Source organism: Rana temporaria, chromosome 5 (genome assembly GCF_905171775.1).
Source record: "Rana temporaria chromosome 5, aRanTem1.1, whole genome shotgun sequence".
NCBI classification, from domain to species: domain Eukaryota; kingdom Metazoa; phylum Chordata; class Amphibia; order Anura; family Ranidae; genus Rana; species Rana temporaria.
The window spans coordinates 335,005,031-335,025,019 of record NC_053493.1 but is presented as its reverse complement, the minus strand read 5'-3'; the positions used below and the strand labels follow the sequence as shown (position 1 = coordinate 335,025,019).

Sequence of the window (19,989 nt, the reverse complement as noted above, 5' to 3'; positions counted from 1 at the left end):
TAGGAAAATCTCGAATTATCATTTGGTGTCCTAAAGTGAGACCCCTTTCACACTGGGCCGCTAAAACAGCTCGAAAACTACGGTCGTTTTTGTGGTGCTTTAGCAGCGCTTTTCCAGCAGCAGCGGGGCAGCTGACCTTAAAAAAAAAAAAAACACTTGCTTTTTTCTGGAAGTGCTGCCTATTAGTTTCAATGGACAGTGGTTGTGTTTGCAGTGCTTTTTACAGCACTCCAAACCTACTCCAAAGATGCTGCTTGCAGGACTTTTTCTAACGTCCCGCAAGCGTACCGCCAGAGTGTGAAAGCACTCATGCAAATGAATGGGATGCGGTATAATATTTAGCTTAAATATTCAACAGGCAACCTACTGTGGTTTCCACCTATTTTGAGGAATTTTACAAACTACAGGGTAGAACAAGATAGACACGAATTGCAATAAAATACAGTGCCTTGAAAAAGTATTCATACCCCTTGAAATGTTCCACATTTTGTCATGTTACAACCAAAAACGTAAATGTATTTTATTGGGATTTTATGTGATAGACAAATTATCAAAATTTTACCAAACCTGTAATAAATATGTTAGCCAAAAATACAAATACAAAACTAAATGACAATCTGACCTCCCTGGTATAACAGATGAAAACTTTAAGGAATTCTAACTATATTATCAACAGTGTTATGTCCTCAAAGGAAAATCCCTATTTAAATATATTTAATAGTATATATTATATAGCCAATATAAATGATACGAGATGAGTAGATTGGAATTTCCTTCCTGCCATGAATGTCTTATGCAAAAAAAGGACATTTCACACATAAGATTGTGATTGTGACGATTTTGAACATAAAAGCAGCTGCAGGGGAGAAGAATCCCCTCCTGCTGTCACAGGGAGGTGAGCTCTGGCAGTGGAGGGCAGATGATTGTGTTAAAGTACTAATATAATAAATAAAATACTGAATACTGGGGTAACATGTTCCTTTAAGTATATGTGACCCCTTAGCTTGTAAAACAACCCGTTCAATTTAAAACAGAAATGAAAGCCAAAATGTTTGTGTATATATCATTTTTTTTTTGTATATATATATATATATATATATATATATATATATATATATATATATATATATATATATATATATATATATATCACAGTATTATAAGAGACTCAAGTGTGAAAGAAATGGTTGTTGGAAAACTGAAGAAAAAACAGAAGGCTTGAGTTTATCTACATAATAAGAATGGTGGTATTGGTTATATTTACCACCCTGAACACAGTAGAGTCTTCTTAAAACATAAGGTATTTGTATGTCTCACTTATTTTTAAAAAGAACAGATTTATTCCTCGTTTCAGGATATTGAAGAGCTTTTTGGTTCCTTTCAGTCTAACTTAGAACCTCTCTGATTTACCACCTTGCATATCTCTGTTCTCAGCTGCATAAGGGACTTGGAGAGGTGGGGGTGGGAAAACAGCAGCACACCGAGTCTGTTCTCCCATCACAGCCATAAAATCGGGCATGCTCGAATGGACAAACTTTAATGTCTAGCGTGTTCATTTTAAAATAGGAAAGCAGGAGGACTGGCAGCATCACCAGGTAGGAAGCAGGTAGGAAGCAATACAAAGAGAACAGGATACTTTTTAACGCAAGTGCATGGTACAACAGGCACATATCAGGAATATGAAATGTTGGGTTAACATGTTCTTTAACCTACAACCTATCAATCATTAATATTGATAGAGGCAATTGTGTAGTGCAATATATTTAGCAGATTTCATGACATATTTAAGTACTATTTAACAAATGTAATAAAACATATTTCTCAAAATATAATGTACAGTACGTATGGATAATATGATTACATCTCATGTAATACAAAACAATAAAAAGTGCCCAATATATTACCAGACAATTCACTTTCTGCCCACAAAGCTGCTGACCCAGAAAAGGTTCTTGGAAGCTGAGGTACATTTCCCAATTTTGATTGAAGATGATTAATTAAAAATGGAATTGGCTGATCTGGTGTCTCTGTAATTAGTTTGGTCATTAACTCCTAGGAAAAATACAAAGAGTTGGATTAGAAAATATTATATTTAAATGATGGGTACATTGTAGAATTACCAGGCAAAATAGCAAGTTCCAGATTTGTCTGATGCCCTAAAAATGCTTGTCTTTTACAAAAATGTTCAACATTCTAAAATTGACAATTTTGATATTTCACAAGCAGAGAAACTAACAGTTGTTTGTGGAGATAAACACACAGTATAATAATCTTCAGCACATCTAAAACAAAAAAAGTCACACACACACACAAATGACAAAAGTTGTATACTCTGATGCAAAAATTCCCAAGAAATTTTTTATTAAAACTTTATCAAGGTAGTAACTAATTACAATCTCTCTATCACTTTGACATTCTTTAAAGAGAAGCTGTTATCTTGCCTATTTGATCCAAAAGTGAAGATGTCTTTGTAAAGGGCCCCACCAACCCAATTATACTTGCCAGTGCTCCCTTACAAAAAAATCGCAATAAGTGTATATTGATTTGTACACACAAAAGTTATAGCATGTACAAAATGGGGGATATATATATATATATATATATATATATATATGGCATTTTTTTATGATTTTTTTTATGAATTTCTTTTTTTTTACTAGTAATGGTGGTGATCTGCATTTTTTAACAGGACTGCGACATTGCGGCGGACAGATCGGACACTTTTTTGGGACCATTGACAAAAACAAAATAGCCACTGATTACTGTGTAAATGGCATCGGCAGGGAATGGGTTAACACTAGGTGGCGATTAAGGAGTTAAATGTGTGTCCTAGGGAGTGATTCTAACTGTGGGGGGATGGGACTAACTTGGATGAGGAGATCGATCGCAGTTCATACTTCATATGAACAAAAGATCTGTCTCCTCTCTCCTGACAGAACGGAGATCTGTCTGTTTACATTGACAGGTCTCTGTTCTGTCTCTCTCAAGAGCAATCGCAGGTGCCCTGGTAGACATCGCGGCCGCCGGGTACGAGCATTGACTATGTTTTCTTGCCGCGGGCACGCACGTGCCCCCTAGTGGTCTTAAATCGTCCGACATACAGCCACACCAATTTGCCCAGTGGAGCCAATCTGCCGCGGTGTACCTGCGGCCACTGGTCCTCTAGTGGTTAAAGTGCAACACCAGCCAATGGGCATTTTGGTCAAAGATTAAATCCTTCACAACTGGCTCAGAATACAAGATATTGTAAATGTATATGATATTTCATATTCACCATATTTTGCATATCATTGCTAATTTTTTATTTATTAGAGTAATATGTATGACACAACTGCATGTTCCCTTCACAGAGAACCAAACAGTCTCAAATACATGTAAACAGTCTCACCAGCCAAAAATTGTGTAAACCCACCCACCAGTCTAGTGATATATACACACTTGTTACACTGTAGAGCCAGTTAGTGTGATCTAAGGTCAAAAATAATTGGGCTGCATCTCGTAGACACTGCTGCTATGTAGTTCCTCAACAGCTAGATGGTCTTTATTGCACACAACAAGCTTTATTCGTCTATATAGCACATGTAGAGATACTTTGTACAAGAATATTTAATCAGAAAATGCATGAAAAGCATCCCTGTGCATGTTTAAGGAACTGCTTCACCTGCTGGTGACACAATTTAGTCTTCACCCGATGCTAGCTGCTGGGAGGGTATTTAGCCCCCCCCCCCCTCTGTTTTTGCTTCAGTGTTTCACCTGATAGCCATATTCCTGCTTGTTGATCCCTGCCTTCTCCTGTACCTTGCATCCTGTTACCCCATCTCTGCTCCCCTGGTTTCCAGTCCTTTGTATACCCCCTTTTAGGTCAGCTCCCCTTTATTTGTATATAATGAATATAGTTGTTAGGTTTGGTTTTGCTTAACTGTCACATTTTTTTTCACTTGTGTTTTTGCATTTGGTCTGTTGGTCCTGGATTTGTATTGTGTGCATTAATAAACTTCATTCTAACCATGCATAGACTGGTTTCCTAAGTGCAGCTACACAGATCTGGTCACCCATGTTGCTTAATACCTGCATTCGGCATTCCATACAGCATGCTAGTGTTCACTCCTGTGTCTATGCCTGTGCTCACCCACTCTGTGTCTTATTTACAGCTCAATTTCCCCTAAGACAATGGTTCTCAACTCCTGTCCTCAGGACCCACTAACAGGCCAAGTTTGTAACTGAAATACATCACAGGGGGATATCATTTGCCGCTCAGTGATTGCAGTATTCTAGTCTGCATCTCACCAAGATAATACTTAAAGTGGAGGTGCACCCAAAAATATTTTTTTAAAAGCCAGCAGCTACAAATATTGCAGCTGCTGACTTTTAAAAAATGGACACTTACCTGTCCAGCGTGCCCGTGATGTTGGCAGACGAGGCTTAGCAATCGCTCGGTCCTTGGATGCTGCCGCCGCCATGCTCTGTGAGGGAACCAGGAAGTGAAGCCTACCGGCTTCGCTGCCCGGTTCCCTACTGCGCATGCGTGGGTAGCGTGGTGTGCCATCACTGGTCCCCGCTCTCTCTTGGGAACAGTGCGTTTCTCAGGAGACAGCAGGAGGGGGGGTGGGAAGTGGCGTAGACTTCCACAGGAGTCTATGCCCGGAAGTGGGTGCAAATACCTGTCTTAGACAGGTATCTGCACCCCCCTCCCCCCTGAAAGGTGCCAAATGTGTCACCGGAGGGTTCCGAAAAGCGGAAGTTCAATTTCCAGAGGAGATGCTTCTGGCCAACATGTCCCTTATCCCCAAGCCCAATAAGGATCATTCCCTGCCACAAAACTTTAGACCGATTTTGGTGATTAATAACGATTTAAAAATATTTAGTAGAATCTTGGCCGATACACTCGGTGGTGTAATCTCCTCCCTGATCTAAAAAAAAAAAGAAAAGAAAAGCGGAAGTTCAATTTTTGGGTGGAACTCCGCTTTAAAATCAGGCCCGTTAGTGGGTCCCAAGAACAGAAGTTGAGAACCACTGCCCTAAGATATATTTGATATGTCAGTTGTATAACAAAGACCATCTAGCTGCAGCACACTGCTCATCTCATCAGATGCTACCCTATAGAACTCCCTACCCCAATCTGTCTGACTATCTACGAATCTATCCATCTTTAGATGCTCCCTAAAAATCCTTCTATTTAAGGGAGCCTATCCTGCTTCTAACCAATACACTGTTGTTTTACTTTCTCCATCAGTTAACCCCCACAGTTATTATCTTTTGTATCACTTGACCCTCCCTCTTAGATTGTAAGTTCCAATGAGCAGGGCCTTCTGATTTTTCTTGTACCGAATTGTATTGTAACTGTAAATGTCTGTATTGATAGCTGTCTATCAACCCTGGTATACAAATTATTCTGGAAAGCTAGTATAAAGATACATTTTAGGCAGTTATTACTTATATTAGCAGTGTTTAAAACTCTGTTGTTTTCTTTGAGATCTATCTCTTTGCACATAGACAGAATTCTACATGAATATGTACACCCCTGGCTTAACTACCCACAAAAGCACATCTGAATATGAAAGATATGTGATCAAACAGGAGTTATTGAAATTTATATTTAAAAGCATTAGTTTGAACCGGAGCGTCTCAAGTGAATTCATTACTACTGCTCTGTGCCTGCTTGACACGTGAGAATAATAAACTTTCAGGTTTGATTTCATCCTGATAAAAGCTACATTGTTTAACATTTATTTTACCAGCACAATTGAAGGTAAATTCTTTAAACTTCACATCAAGAAAAAATGCTAACTAAATTTTTTTTCAAGCAGACCTGCAACTTTTCGCTAAAATGAAAAAAAAAAAAAAACACACACAGGTAGAACAAAGGAAAAATTCTCAAAAGTTGTAACCCCTAAAGTGACCCAGAGGCATCTACAGTATTTTCCCAATATACGGTTTCCATTCCAAATGAAAAGGAATCCAAGAGTACAAATTTCAAGAGAAATTTTGTGAAGTTACAACTACAACACCACTTAGGTTTCTCAAACCAGAGGCTGAATGCTGTTGTGTTGCAGTGTCTCAAACGGATGCCCTACATGGACAACACCATTACAAAAGTGTTACCAACTGGTCACCTATCTTAAATCTCTAGGTTTTCCAACACCACTGATCTACCCCTACTACCATGACCATGTTGAATATGTGTTTTCTTTGTAGGTCTGTAAAGAGAGAATAAGTTCAATGCTCATATTCTTTCCTCATAACTAAGGTCCTCCAGTCCCTTTATTAGCTTTGTTGCCCTTCTCGGAGTTCTCTCTAGTTCCAGCACACCCTTCCTGAGGACTGGTGCCCAGATCTGGACAGCATACTCCAGGTGCGGCTGGACCAGAGTCTTGTAGAGTGGGAGAATTATTGTTTTATCTCTGAAATTGGTCCCCTTTTTAATGCATGCCAATATTCTGTCGGCTTTGCTTACAGCAGTCTGGCATTGCATGCCATTGCTTAACCTGTCATCTACTAGGACCCCCAGGTCCTTTTCCATTCTAGATTCCCCCAGAGGTTCTCCCCCTAATTAGTAGATTGTATTCATATTTTTGCCTCCCGTATGCATAATTTAAATGTTTCTACATAAATCTTCATTTGCCATGTAGTTGCCCACCCCCATTAATTCTGAAGACACAGGACAGCATTGGATGCAAAAAGCGCCTTGAGGCGATTTCGTTCGCATTTGTAGCTATACAAGTTACTCACTCAGTCACTCTATATATCAATCTCACCGGCTTATTAAATTTTATGTGGATTTATTTATCTTTGGTACATTCATATATACAACTTTTTGTATCTTACACACACACGCACACGCACACACACACACGCACACACACACAATTATATATATATATATATATATATATATATATAGTGGCCTGGATTCACAAAGCACTTACACCGACGCATTTAGAGACGTAACTTGCCTACGCCGGCGGAGAGTTGGCGCATATTTACGCTGGATGTATTTGGCGCTCTCATTCATTTTCTATTTGTATATGCAAATGAGGGAGATACGCCTATTCTCGAACGTACTTGCGCCCAGCGCATAATATACGCGGTTTGCGTAAGTCGTACATCCAGCGTAAAGTTATTCCCCATATATGAGGCGCAACCCATGCAAAGGTATGGACCAGGGAACGCAAGCCGTCGTATTTTACGTCGTTTACGTTGTACATGAATATGGCTGGGCGTAGGTTACGTTCACACCGTAGGCAGTGATCCGTCGTATCTTAGGCATTTGTTCCGACGTGATTATGAGCATGCGCACTGGGATGCGTCCACGGGACGGTGCATGCGCGGTTCGTTATTCGTATCTATCTGGCACTTGGCCCATCATTTGCATGGGGCCACGCCTCATTAGCATGGATCACGCCCACTTCCACTTACGACGACTTACGTCTAAGAAACCCAGCGCAGATTTGGCAGCACTGGCTTTGTGAATCCAGTGCTTGCCTCTCTGCACTGCACCGGCATAGCGTAAAATAGATACGCTACGGCGGCATAAATATGCGCCGATGTATGTGAATCCGGGCCAATTATATAACATTTTCTTTCACTGAATTATTATTTATTGCCACCATTTAGTGGTTACGTTTTGCCATTGCTATGAGACTTTGATCTCTCATATGTTATTACTGTGATATGGTATCACATGCACGTTATACTATCAGGCTTATTATTTTACACTATTTGTATCGGAATCACAACTGAACAGCTGATATTCAGGGACCTATGCTCCTAGGTATGCGTACATAGGAGGATATGCCCTCACAGAGTTTTGACTAATATTTTATATATTTATGGTACCTAGCCACAGGGAGGCACTTATTTATAATTAAAAAAAAATTGGGATCTCTTACCCAGTTCAGTACTCCACTTAGCCATAATTAACGAGACCTGATAGATCACTCTGCAGGCTATAGGTAGCACCACCACCCCCACTCTTTTCTCTTTATAATACCAGAGTTTCCTCTGGCAGCTCATTAAGAGGGGCTGCAACCTTCTATACCTAAGCGCGGAATCTCCTACTTTCAACATGCTGATTTCTGCTAATGATACAGTTTTTATTACTAAAATCTTGTATATAATGCCTTATCATCCCCTCCAAGAGCTTACAAACTATTGACGTTAAGCTAACTGTTCTGTAGTTCCCAGAGATATGTCTTGTTCCTTTTTTAAATATTGGTGCTACATTGGCTTTTCTCCAATCAGCTGGTACCATTCCAGTCAGTAGACTGTTCATAAAAAAATTTGAAACAATGGTCTGGCAATTACTTGACCGAGTTCCTTAAGGAATCTCGGGTGCAAGCCATTTGGTCCCAGTGACTTAATGTTACGTTTTTCAAGTCTGTTTCTAATGCTGTCCTCCGTTAGCCATGAGGGTGCTTCCTGTGACGTGTCATGAGGATAAACCTTGCAGTTTTGGTTACTGAAGCCCCCTGTTGCCCTCGTGAAGATGGAGGAGAAAAATAAATTCAATACCTTCGCCATCGCTCCATCCATTGTAACCAGATTCCCTTCATCATTCTTTATGGGGCCAATAAATCTGACCTCCCTGTTTTACTATTTATATACTTAAATCATTTCTTGGGATTTTTTCCGCTATGTGCTTTTTTGTGTTCTATCTTAGCCGCCCTGATTGCACCCTTACATTTCTTTTTGCATACTTTGTAAAGTTGTAATGCCGATGATGAGCCCTCAACCTTTTCTTTTTTTGAAGGCCTTCTCCTTTGCTTTACATTGGAGTTAAGCCAATCAGGACATTTATTAGCTCTTTTAAATGCTTTTTCAATACATTGTCCAATTTTGTACAATAGGACCCTAAAGTCCTATTTTTAGTAAAGTTTGCTTGTCCATGCAGCATATTCTATACCATTACTGGCTTACCATGCCTTGTTTTACATGTTGTGGTCTGTGATCACCTTAGTAGAGGAATAAGGCTTTGCTTCCCCATGTCAAAGCAGTCCCCTGATGACTGGTAAAAAAAAGATTTTGTATATCCAGCGCGATGGGATCGCGCTGGATATCGCCACTGCGAAGCTGTGCTTCTCGCGCTCGCCGCCCCCACGAGATGCAGCGCATTCAATGGGAATGTATTGCGGGCGGTGAGCAGGAGGAGCGACAGAGCTCGGCGCTGGCTCCCGCAGCGGGATCGCAGGCGGCCAATGTCATGCTGCCTGACCGCGATAATGTACAATATCGCGGTCAGGTACTGTATGTGAATAGTTTTCTGTATTCTGCAAAAATCCTGGTTGGTCCTGCTGTCCTCCATATCCCCCTTCTGTCCAAGTCCCCAATGCAGAATGCAGTTGGGGATTTTGCAGAGCAGTTTTAGAAGCTCTGCACATGTTTGGTTTTCAGTGAGTTTCTATCCTGAGCATTTCCCCCCTATCACATTTGAGCAGCCCATGTGACTATAGAGTCATACATGTCGACATATACACATTGGTAAATGACAGCCCAATCTCTCCCTCCTCCTCCATGCCTACTAACCAGCTAAACACAATGGGGATGGTATAATACATGTAGATTGATGGAGGCTTCACCTCCCTCTTATTCTAAGACACAGGTTGGAGGGGTGTGAAACAGCCTGTGCCTGGCAGAAATCCGCAGACCACAATGTTATTACCAAAAAATAATAAAGCTTTGATTTTAAGTATATATTTGTATGACAATTTAAAACCGTTTATTGATATTGAATATTTATTTTTACTTTGAATCCCAATTTTTTTTTTCCTTTTTGATCATATGACCAGCAGCAGAGGACTAGAAGCTCCTCATACTTATGTTTGCCTGTAAGCATGGGATTTCCAAGATAGCTTAAAATACATAAATAGTACCAAGAGGAATTGAGCTCCTCGAGCTGGATCAAAATGTGTCCTATATTTCAGAGAACATTGTTACTATACATTAGGAAGATTTTAGACAATTGATGCCGATGTATTAAAGTTTAAGCAAAGCAAAGACATTAATTTTATATTTCCTACCCCCACCCAAACATTTCCTCCATCACTCCTTCCTCTTCACCTTCTACATTTGGGATTCCATTACAAGTTTGTATTTTACAAAGTCAGAAATATTTTTGCATAGTAATATAGCATATTAATTGAGGAATAGATTGTGGCATTAGCATACATTACTTAAAACCAATGTATGCAAAGCCATTTTTTTGTTCCAGATAGAGTGGGGAATGGTTAAGGCATCCTGTAATTTTTTGTCTGTATCCCCTTGGAAAGATTTCCGCTTCTTGTCCTAGAGATACAACAGGAAATCTCTCCAAAGTGAGGGGGAATCTTCGCTGTGACAGATTTCACCAGAACATACTGTATGTGCCCATTGGAAGATTTTTCCTCCCCTCCTGTTCCTCTGACAAATCTAACATTTTGGTATTTTTCCAACATTTTCTTTACTGAAGAACATGATCAACAGGACAAATTAAAGGAGAAATACAGCCAAGGCTTCATGTACACAGGACATTGTTCAACCTCTCCTGAACGAATTAACTTGACAACTAGAAACCAGCATCTAAAAACGGCAGTTTAGCCGGGTTTACATGCCGCATTTACAGTTGTTTACAGGCGTTTTTAGTCGTTTCTAGGCAGTTGAGCTTAGAGGCTTTTTCTGGAACCCAAAAAAATGCGTTCAGCAGCTGTGTTTAGAGGCATTTCAAGCGCCAAGTGCGGCAACTCTCGTTTAGCAGCGTTTCGTTTACAGACGTTTTATTTTTAATTTTAAACAAATAAATAAAAAATACAATTTCAAAACACTTCTAGATGCAAACGCAGCTAAACGCGGAATGTGTTTAGCCAGGTTTGTGTCTAGAAGCGTTTGAATTTTTTTATTTTATGAAAAACATCTGTAAACGAAACGCTGCTAAACGCGAGTTACTGCATTTAGCCGCGTTTGGCACTTGAAATTCAAAACATAGCTCCTGAACGCATTTTTTTGGGTTCCAAAAAATAGCCTCTAAATTCAATTGCCTAGAAACTACTATAAACGACCATGTGTAAATGTACTAATAAGATAACAGAGGAGAGTTCAGGGACAGTTGAAAACAATGCCCAAATGCTCCTAAACGTCCGTTTACCAGCAGCAGTGTACATGAGAACTAATACTTCTGTGAATCACAGGAGTGTAGTTCGTTCTGCACCAGGGACGTGCGGTGAGGTCAGTGGCTGGTGAGGCACTGGCTAGTATCCAGATACACACAGGTTTCATACGGAGAGTAATAATTCTAGCACTAGACCTCCTTTGTAACTAAGCATGTAACCTGTATAAATCGCTGTCTATGGAGATTTTTAAGTACTGAAGTTTGGCACCATTCCACGAGCGTGCTCAATTTTAAAGCGTGACATGTTGGATATCTATCTACTTGGTGTAACATCCTCTTTCGTAGTATACAAAAAAAAAATCAGGATAACTTTAGTGGGGGTTTCTTTTTTTATATTCATGAAACAGTTTTTTCCCCCCCAAAAACGTTTGAAAAATTGCTGGGCAAATACTGTGTAACAAAAAAAGTTGCAATGACCACCATTTTATTCCATAGGGTGTCTGCTAAAAATGTTATATATATATATATATATATATATATATATATATATATATATATATATATATATATATATATAAATGTTTTATTACTAAATTACTAAAATTTTAGGTTATAACTTCAAACCAGTAATTTCACAGTAAATAAATAATACATTATTATGTTATAACATATAGCATAATATTATATGATTTAGCTTGATTAAAACAGTACATTTTCAGCAGTCTCAATCTTCCTCTTAACTAAAAAAAATGCCCCTTTAGAATCTATGGGCAGAAGTGACGTTTTGAAGTCGCTTCCGCCCTGCAATGGTATAGAGGGTGCCCTCTCCCGCCACCGATAAAAGTAATCTTGCAGTGAATCTGCCGCTGAGACCACTTTTATCTGAAAGCCGACCGCCCGCTGAAGACTTAGATACCGGGGTTATGGCAGCTAGCTGCTGCCATAAAAACAACAGCCGACGTATAATGACGGTGGGCAGTTGGCAAGTGGTTAAGCTTTGTCAAAAAAAAAAAAAAAACTGGAAGCTGATTGTTTTCTATGCACCTGCACCAGATTTTGCACTATCCAGTTTTAAAAAATCCACCCAAAGTATATTAGTACTGCTTTAAGAACTTCTTTACGTTCTTCAATGTATTTAATGTTTTTTTTTAATTAGATTTCTTCTCACGCATGCAGACGTGAAAATAAAAAAATTACTGTTTTTAATAGAGATGTCACATAGCCAACAATTTGTGATGCAGTGCATTCTAGAAAATCCTGCGTTCCGTGTGCATCAGTCTGCTGCATAAACTTACGAACATGAGTAAACATAATAATACAATGCCTGTAGCTGCCTTTAATATTAGCCAATGCCTTTTCTGTGTACAGACTTTGGAGCAATTTCCCAAGCCAGTCACCCCATTATCAAAGTGCCATTACTGTAAGAGCTATATTACTAAAGTTGGAGACACATTTATAGTGGACTAATTATCTCATAAATCCCCTTTAAAAAGGTCATTAAAGTTTAAAAAAAATAAAAAATTCTGGTAACTGTATGTGGTTATTGCTTGTAATGATTTGATATTTAGTATATGAATTCAGTTTTTTTTATTTCACAGCTTTTTATTAAAACTTCCCCACATTTACCTGGAGAATAAGCATTCCAGCTTAAGGCCTAGTTCACACCTATGCATTTTTTTGTGCGTTTCCAATTTTGCAGAAACACACTACAGTCCATTTAATCTGGTTTTCTATGGATGTAGTTTTAAGGAAAGGCCCAGGGACTTTTTTCTGGCTTTTGGTTCTATAGGCTTCAATGGATTAAAAACGTGTATTGAAAAAACGCAAAATGCACCCGGAATATGCAAACCGCAACCTGCATAGGTGTGAATTAGGCCTAAAGATGGCCGTGCACTATTTTTTCCATCCAGCCAGCAGGACATAACAACTCTACCACCACAAAGGTATGCATCAGCACGCAAGGTCTGCTTTAACTACCACTTTTATCCTCTTCGTTGGAGCTAACCATCCCTAATGATTAGTACATTTTAAGATGTGACATACTATGACAGAAGCTTGCAACAGAACTGCAGAGATTGCGAGGAGGTTCAGGCATTTATGAGAGACCAATATGGGTGCGATTACACTAGAGTAGCCTTTCTTAAATTGTCAACACAGAGGAACCCTTTAAATAATTTTCTGGTCTCAGGGAACCCCTGATAAAATGACTATCTACAACTCATGATACTGAAGTTGAACTATGGATCAACTTCAGTACAACCAGCCTGTTGGGTTTGTATTGTCTAATCTCTGCCTGCAGCAAGCAGTGATGATTTAAAGTGGAGTTCCACCCAAAAGTGGAACTTACGCTTATCTAATTCCTCACCCTCTCCGGTGCTACATTTGGCCCCTTTCGGGGGGGGGGGACCTGTTTTTTTACATGTACCCTGTCCCCACTTCTGGGAGACCGGGTCGCAGCGAATTACATCCTTCAGACGGGGCAGTGAAAGAGCGCAGCGTGCTTGGCGCATGCGCAGTAGGGACCCGACCATGAAGCCGAAAGGCTACACTGCCGGGTTCCCTTACCCGCAATGGTTCAAACCCTCAGCTGGAAACCTCGGCTGTGGTGCCGACATCACTGGACTCCAGGACAGCAGCTACAGTATGTGTAGCTGCTGACTTTTAATTTTTAAATGGGCAGCGGAACTCCACTTTAAGGTGTTTGTAAAGTCACATCACACTGTGACTTTACTGGTATGCCCTCTGGATTATGCAGTTACTAACTACGATGTTTGCGTTTATTTTAAAAGAAAGGGCTAAATACCTTTTCTCACACCACAGCTGTGCTGTCACTTGATCCCCCTCTGAACTTCATCAATCTATGCATAGCAGTGGGCGAGGCTGAGATTCCCCTGTGATGTCAGATGGCCAGTAGAGGGAAGTCACGTGACCGCATAACAGCAGTGTTGAAAAAAGATATTGAGCCTTTTCATAAAAATAAAAAAAAAACACATACACACACTATAATTTAATAGCTGCAGAATCCAGAGGGGATACAAGTATTTTTGCTGCATATTGCAGCTGAATAGCCGCGAGAGGGGCGGGGAGGAGAGCCACTCTTACGCTGACAGGCAGGGAGAGAGGGGCAGAGAGGAGGATGACAGAGGCATGTATACTCAGCAGCCATGATTTCCTTGGTCAGCACAGACAGTGGGACACAGGAACAGGCAGGATCAACAAGGCACAAGTGCTGTGCTATAGATCATGCCTTAAAGGAACAGGATCCTTAGGGTAACAACAACTTTAATTGTGATGGCTGGGAAACCTCCTGCTGTCAGAATACAGTAGCTCCACAGCAGGGATTCCCCCATCAACACTGACTGAATTTATTTTTTTAAAGTCAGCAGCTACAAACACTGTAGCTGACTTTTAATAAGACCCCTTTTACACTGGGGCATTTTTCAGGCGCTTTGGCGTTAAAAAAAGCTCCATCAATGGGAAGGGGGCTTTAGGAGCGGTTTATTCAACACTCCTAAAGCGCTGCAAAGAAGCTGGTTGCAGGACTTTTTTTGACGCCCTGCCAGTGCAGCGCCTCAGTGTGAAAGCACTCGGGCTTTCACATTGGGATTGCAGATGCAGCTTCTTTCAGGTGCTTTACAGGCGCTTTTTTTAACGCTAAAGCGCTTGAAAAATGCCCCAGTATGAAAGGGGCCTAAGGATACTTACCTGTCCAGGGAGCCTGCGATGTCGGCCCTCCGAGGTGACCAATCCATCCATCGGATCCGGTGCCGGCGCCGCCATTCCAACTAAGGGAAACCAGCAGTGGAGCCTCCCAGAAGACAACGGAGGGCTCGCCGCAGAAGAGGGCGTGACATCCTGGGCCGCGGCTGGCTGGATTGGAAGTACACTTCCAAAAAAGGATACTAGAGAATTTTTTTTTTTTTTAAATATCCAAAAACAAGGAATGGTGTGTGGAACTCCGCTTTAATGAAGTGCTGCATTCATATGTGCCTAATATCTATCAGGATGTTCAGCTTTAACCACTTAAGGACCCCTTCACGCCGATATACGTCGGCAGAATGGCACGGCTGGGCACAATCACGTACCTGTGGGTCACAAACGCGCCGCCGTTGGCACGCTCGCGACCCGGTCCCAAGTTCTGTGACAGCGGGACCCGAAGACCCGATCGCCACCGGAGCTGAAGAACGGGGAGAGGTGTGTGTAAACACACCTTCCCTGTTCTTCACTGTGGCAGTGTCATTGATCGTCTGTTCCCTGATTTAGGGAAAGACGATCAATGACATCACACGTCCAGCCCCGCCCCCCTACAGTTAGAAACACATATTAGGTCACACTTAACCCCTACAGTGCCCCCTAGTGGTTAACTCCTAAACTGCAATTGCTATTTTCACAGTAAACAATGCTTTTTTATAGAACTTTTTGCTGTGAAAATTACAATGGTCCCAAAAATGTGTTAAAATTGTCCGATGTGTCGCAGTCACGAAAAAAAAAACGATGATCGCTGCCATTGATAGTAAAAAATAATTATTAATAAAAATGCCATAAAACTATCCCCTATTTTGTAAACACTATAAATTTGGCGCAAACCAATCGATAAACGCTTATTGCGATTTTTTTTTACTAAAAATATGTAGAAGAATATGTATCGGCCTAAAATGAGGGAAACAAAACGTCTTTTTATATATTTATGGGGGATATTTATTATAGCAAAAAGTAAAAAATATTGTTGCTCTATTTTTGTTTATAGCGCAAAAAATAAAAACGCAGAGGTGATCAAATACCACCAAAAGAAAGCTCTATTTGTGGGAAAAAAAGGACGCCAATTTTGTTTGGGAGCCACGTCGCACGACCGCGCAATTGTCAGTTAAACCGACGCAGTGCCGAATCGCAAAAAGGGGCAAGGTCCTTAACCTGCATAATGGTCCGGGTCTTAAGTGGTTAAAGTATAAAGATAAAGAGCGAGTCTGTGTATCTTCATTCCATCATAATAAAAATATCTCTGGTAACAAAGCCACATGATACATATCAACAATGACAGCTTAATTGTTTAGAACATGAAGGTAACTGGCCAGAACAGCTAAAGGCCATCCATTCTCCACACATCATTACTCATTACAATTACCTACAGAACAAACATTGACTATCTGAAAAATTGTATTAAAAAAAAAAAACGACCGTCATTATTTCAAGTTGTGAAAGATCAACCGGAGTAGTTTTACATATGAAAATGTATGCACTGGAATAGGTCATAAGGGGTTCTGCATACAAAAGAGATGTCTGTGTTTGTCCTTTAACTGTTGATCAGAAAATGTCTTTCATTCTCACAGTGCACTACAGACAGGGCTGGTGCAAGGATTTTTGACACCCTAGGCGACACCTCATTTTGCCACCCCCTTGACTTCACCCCCTTTGCCCTGCCCATGTATACCCCACTTTTTTAATGAAGCGCCCATCAAATGCAGCATACCAGCGCCCATCAGATGCAATTGGTTGTGAATGTCACCGGCGCAAAAGAAAATAAATAAATAAATGTGAACTGTGATCTGCTGCAGTACTGTGTGCCCTTAGTGGGGGTCAATAGTGCATGAGGAAGAAAAGTGTTACTGCGCTGATCTAATTATCCAGAGGTATTAAATCTCTGGGAGTATGGACATAAGTGAAATATCAGGGCCACAATGTACCCAATCTTAAATGTGAATAACCTGGATACAAACAATATATAAAAAAATATGAGAAATATATGAGTCATACAAATGTGACACAGTGATTTCAAACTTGAATCGTATATCTAGATCAGTGTGTCAGCATACAATCCATATGCCACAGTGCTTCTATGAGAAAAATGGCTGTTGCTGCTACTGACCAACCAAATAGTGAAAACAATACGAAAGATATTACAAAAAATATTGTGTATATATGTGTATAAAACTACAATATGCAGTATGCCAACTGCACCGTGAGTTGTCCAATAACCGATATTGGAACAAAATAAATATCAAAAAAGTGAAATAATTATCAAACAACCATACAAATGTGCAAGGTGCTGACTGCACTTAAAAATAGTCCAAATGGCAGGCAATCTTGCGCTTATACAATAGGTTCCAGCAAACACAAGGTTCAATGTTGGTAGTACTGTGTAGAGGAAAGTGCCGCTATCTCTTCCACCCGACAAAGATGTGCCACCATCACCAATGGTTAAAATCAACACTCACCAGACCCCAGATATTATTAGGCTCCAAAGTGGTGTCTTTTCTTTGTCCGTCAGTGGGTGTTGCCTCCTTTTCCCTTTTACAAGGTGTCATCAATTCCTCAAAAACAAGGGGCTCATTATGGTGTAGTATATTAAAATATGTATTTATTTAAAAAAGGTAAAAAAATAACACTTACAATATAAAGTGCCTCTGACCGGCACTGAGTGTCTTTGGCAGTGTCAACCGTTAAAAGCCGCTGACCAGCATTTAAATGGCGTCCTAAGAGGTGTGCTTGCCCCGCTGTGCTCCGCATGTATTGCTACAAGGGGTTCGGGCGCGCTGGTGTGCTGCACCCTCTATGTGCGTGTCCAAACAGCCTCTACGGTGACGGAGGCAAGATGGCCGCACAAGCACTTCCGGTTGCGGCGATAATACAGGGAATAACACACAGGGCGATAAGCGCGCGCACACGGAGGGGGGGAGGTGCACAAACGAACGGAGGTAGCAGCGCACATAGCGCCCCACACATACAGCCACCCTGGCTGCTGGGCATATTTTTATTGCTGACACCCAGTAACAACAGCCAGGACTGGCAAATAGCCAGGTATCCAGTAACCAAAATGGGGGAACAGGAACTTCCTGTGCCATCAGCCAAGATGGTGGCCGGAAGACTTCCTGTTTCCTGTGACCACCTTGCAGCATTTCAGGGAATCCACAGGGGTATATACATATTTCTATTGCTGACACCCAGTAACAACAGCCAGGACTGGCAAATAGCCAGGTATCCAGTAACCAAAATGGTGGAACAGGAACTTCCTGTGCCATCAGCCAAGATGGTGGCCGGAAGACTTCCTGTTTCCTGTGACTACCTTGCAGCATTTCAGGGAATCCACAGGGGTATAAATACAGCTTAAACAGTAGTGTCCACAGCTCTCCTGACGACGCAATTAGCGAAACGCGTAGAGGCTGTTTGGACACGCACATAGAGGGTGCAGCACACCAGCGCGCCCGAACCCCTTGTAGCAATACATGCGGAGCACAGCGGGGCAAGCACACCTCTTAGGACGCCATTTAAATGCTGGTCAGCGGCTTTTAACGGTTGACACTGCCAAAGACACTCAGTGCCGGTCAGAGGCACTTTATATTGTAAGTGTTATTTTTTTACCTTTTTTAAATAAATACATATTTTAATATACTACACCATGATGAGCCCCTTGTTTTTGAGGAATTGATGACACCTTGTAAAAGGGAAAAGGAGGCAACACCCACTGACGGACAAAGAAAAGACACCACTTTGGAGCCTAATAATATCTGGGGTCTGGTGAGTGTTGATTTTAACCATTGGTGATGGTGGCACATCTTTGTCGGGTGGAAGAGATAGCGGCACTTTCCTCTACACAGTACTACCAACATTGAACCTTGTGTTTGCTGGAACCTATTGTATAAGCGCAAGATTGCCTGCCATTTGGACTATTTTTAAGTGCAGTCAGCACCTTGCACATTTGTATGGTTGTTTGATAATTATTTCACTTTTTTGATATTTATTTTGTTCCAATATCGGTTATTGGACAACTCACGGTGCAGTTGGCATACTGCATATTGTAGTTTTATACACATATATACACAATATTTTTTGTAATATCTTTCGTATTGTTTTCACTATTTGGTTGGTCAGTAGCAGCAACAGCCATTTTTCTCATAGAAGCACTGTGGCATATGGATTGTATGCTGACACACTGATCTAGATATACGATTCAAGTTTGAAATCACTGTGTCACATTTGTATGACTCATATATTTCTCATATTTTTTTATATATTGTTTGTATCCAGGTTATTCACATTTAAGATTGGGTACATTGTGGCCCTGATATTTCACTTATGTCCATACTCCCAGAGATTTAATACCTCTGGATAATTAGATCAGCGCAGTAACACTTTTCTTCCTCATGCCCATCAGATGCAGCCTACCAGCCCCCATCAGATGCAGCCAACCAGCCCCCATCAGATGCAGCCAACCAGCGCCCATCAAATGCAGCCAACCAGCGCCCATCAAATGCAGCCAACCAGCGCCCATCAAATGCAGCCAACCAGCGCCCATCAAATGCAGCCAACCAGCGCCCATCAAATGCAGCCTACCAGCGCCCATCAAATGCAGCCTACCAGCGCCCATCAAATTCAGCCTACCAGCGCCCATCAAATGCAACCTATCAGTGCCCATCAAATGCAGCCTACCAGCACCCACCAATGAATGCTCGCTTGCTTCCATTCATGCGGGAGTCAGGACACAGACCTGCACCTCTGACACTATGTGCGATTGAAGCGGCGGCTGCCTGCTGAAGCTGAGATTTAGTTGCTTGCTGCAGAGAGAAGAGGGTAGAAACACCAGTGGCCGGGCACCCTAGGCAGTAGTTTGCCTAGTGGTAGCACCGGCCCCGACTACAGAAGGTGTAAAGAAGGGTGCTGGCTACACAGGTAGATCTAGCACATTATGACAAAAGTTGGTCCAGAAAACGAATGTGCATGGCATTCAGGCCTTCTCTTCAATACTCAATTTCATACACAAGACTTCTGGCTGGGCTACCTTGCCTTGACTTTTGATAGTACAGCGGCAATTACTAACGATCAACTGAAAATCCTGAAATGAACTCAGATCCACTGTTCTGATAGCATAAGGAAATACATGATTGCTGTTACATTTAAAGAGATTGCATGGGAAA

The 19,989-nt window shown here is 41.1% G+C and overlaps 1 protein-coding gene across 1 annotated transcript in view; it reads right to left on the bottom strand.

Moving 5' to 3' along the window:
• C5H8orf34 (chromosome 5 C8orf34 homolog) overlaps nt 1–19,989 on the bottom strand; it is a 363,446-nt gene that overhangs the window by 252,459 nt on the left and 90,998 nt on the right. Inside the window, exon 2 of the mRNA XM_040354371.1 lies at nt 1,905–2,052. Within this exon, the coding sequence (XP_040210305.1) occupies nt 1,905–2,052 (148 nt within the window). The remainder of the gene's footprint in view (nt 1–1,904; nt 2,053–19,989) is intronic.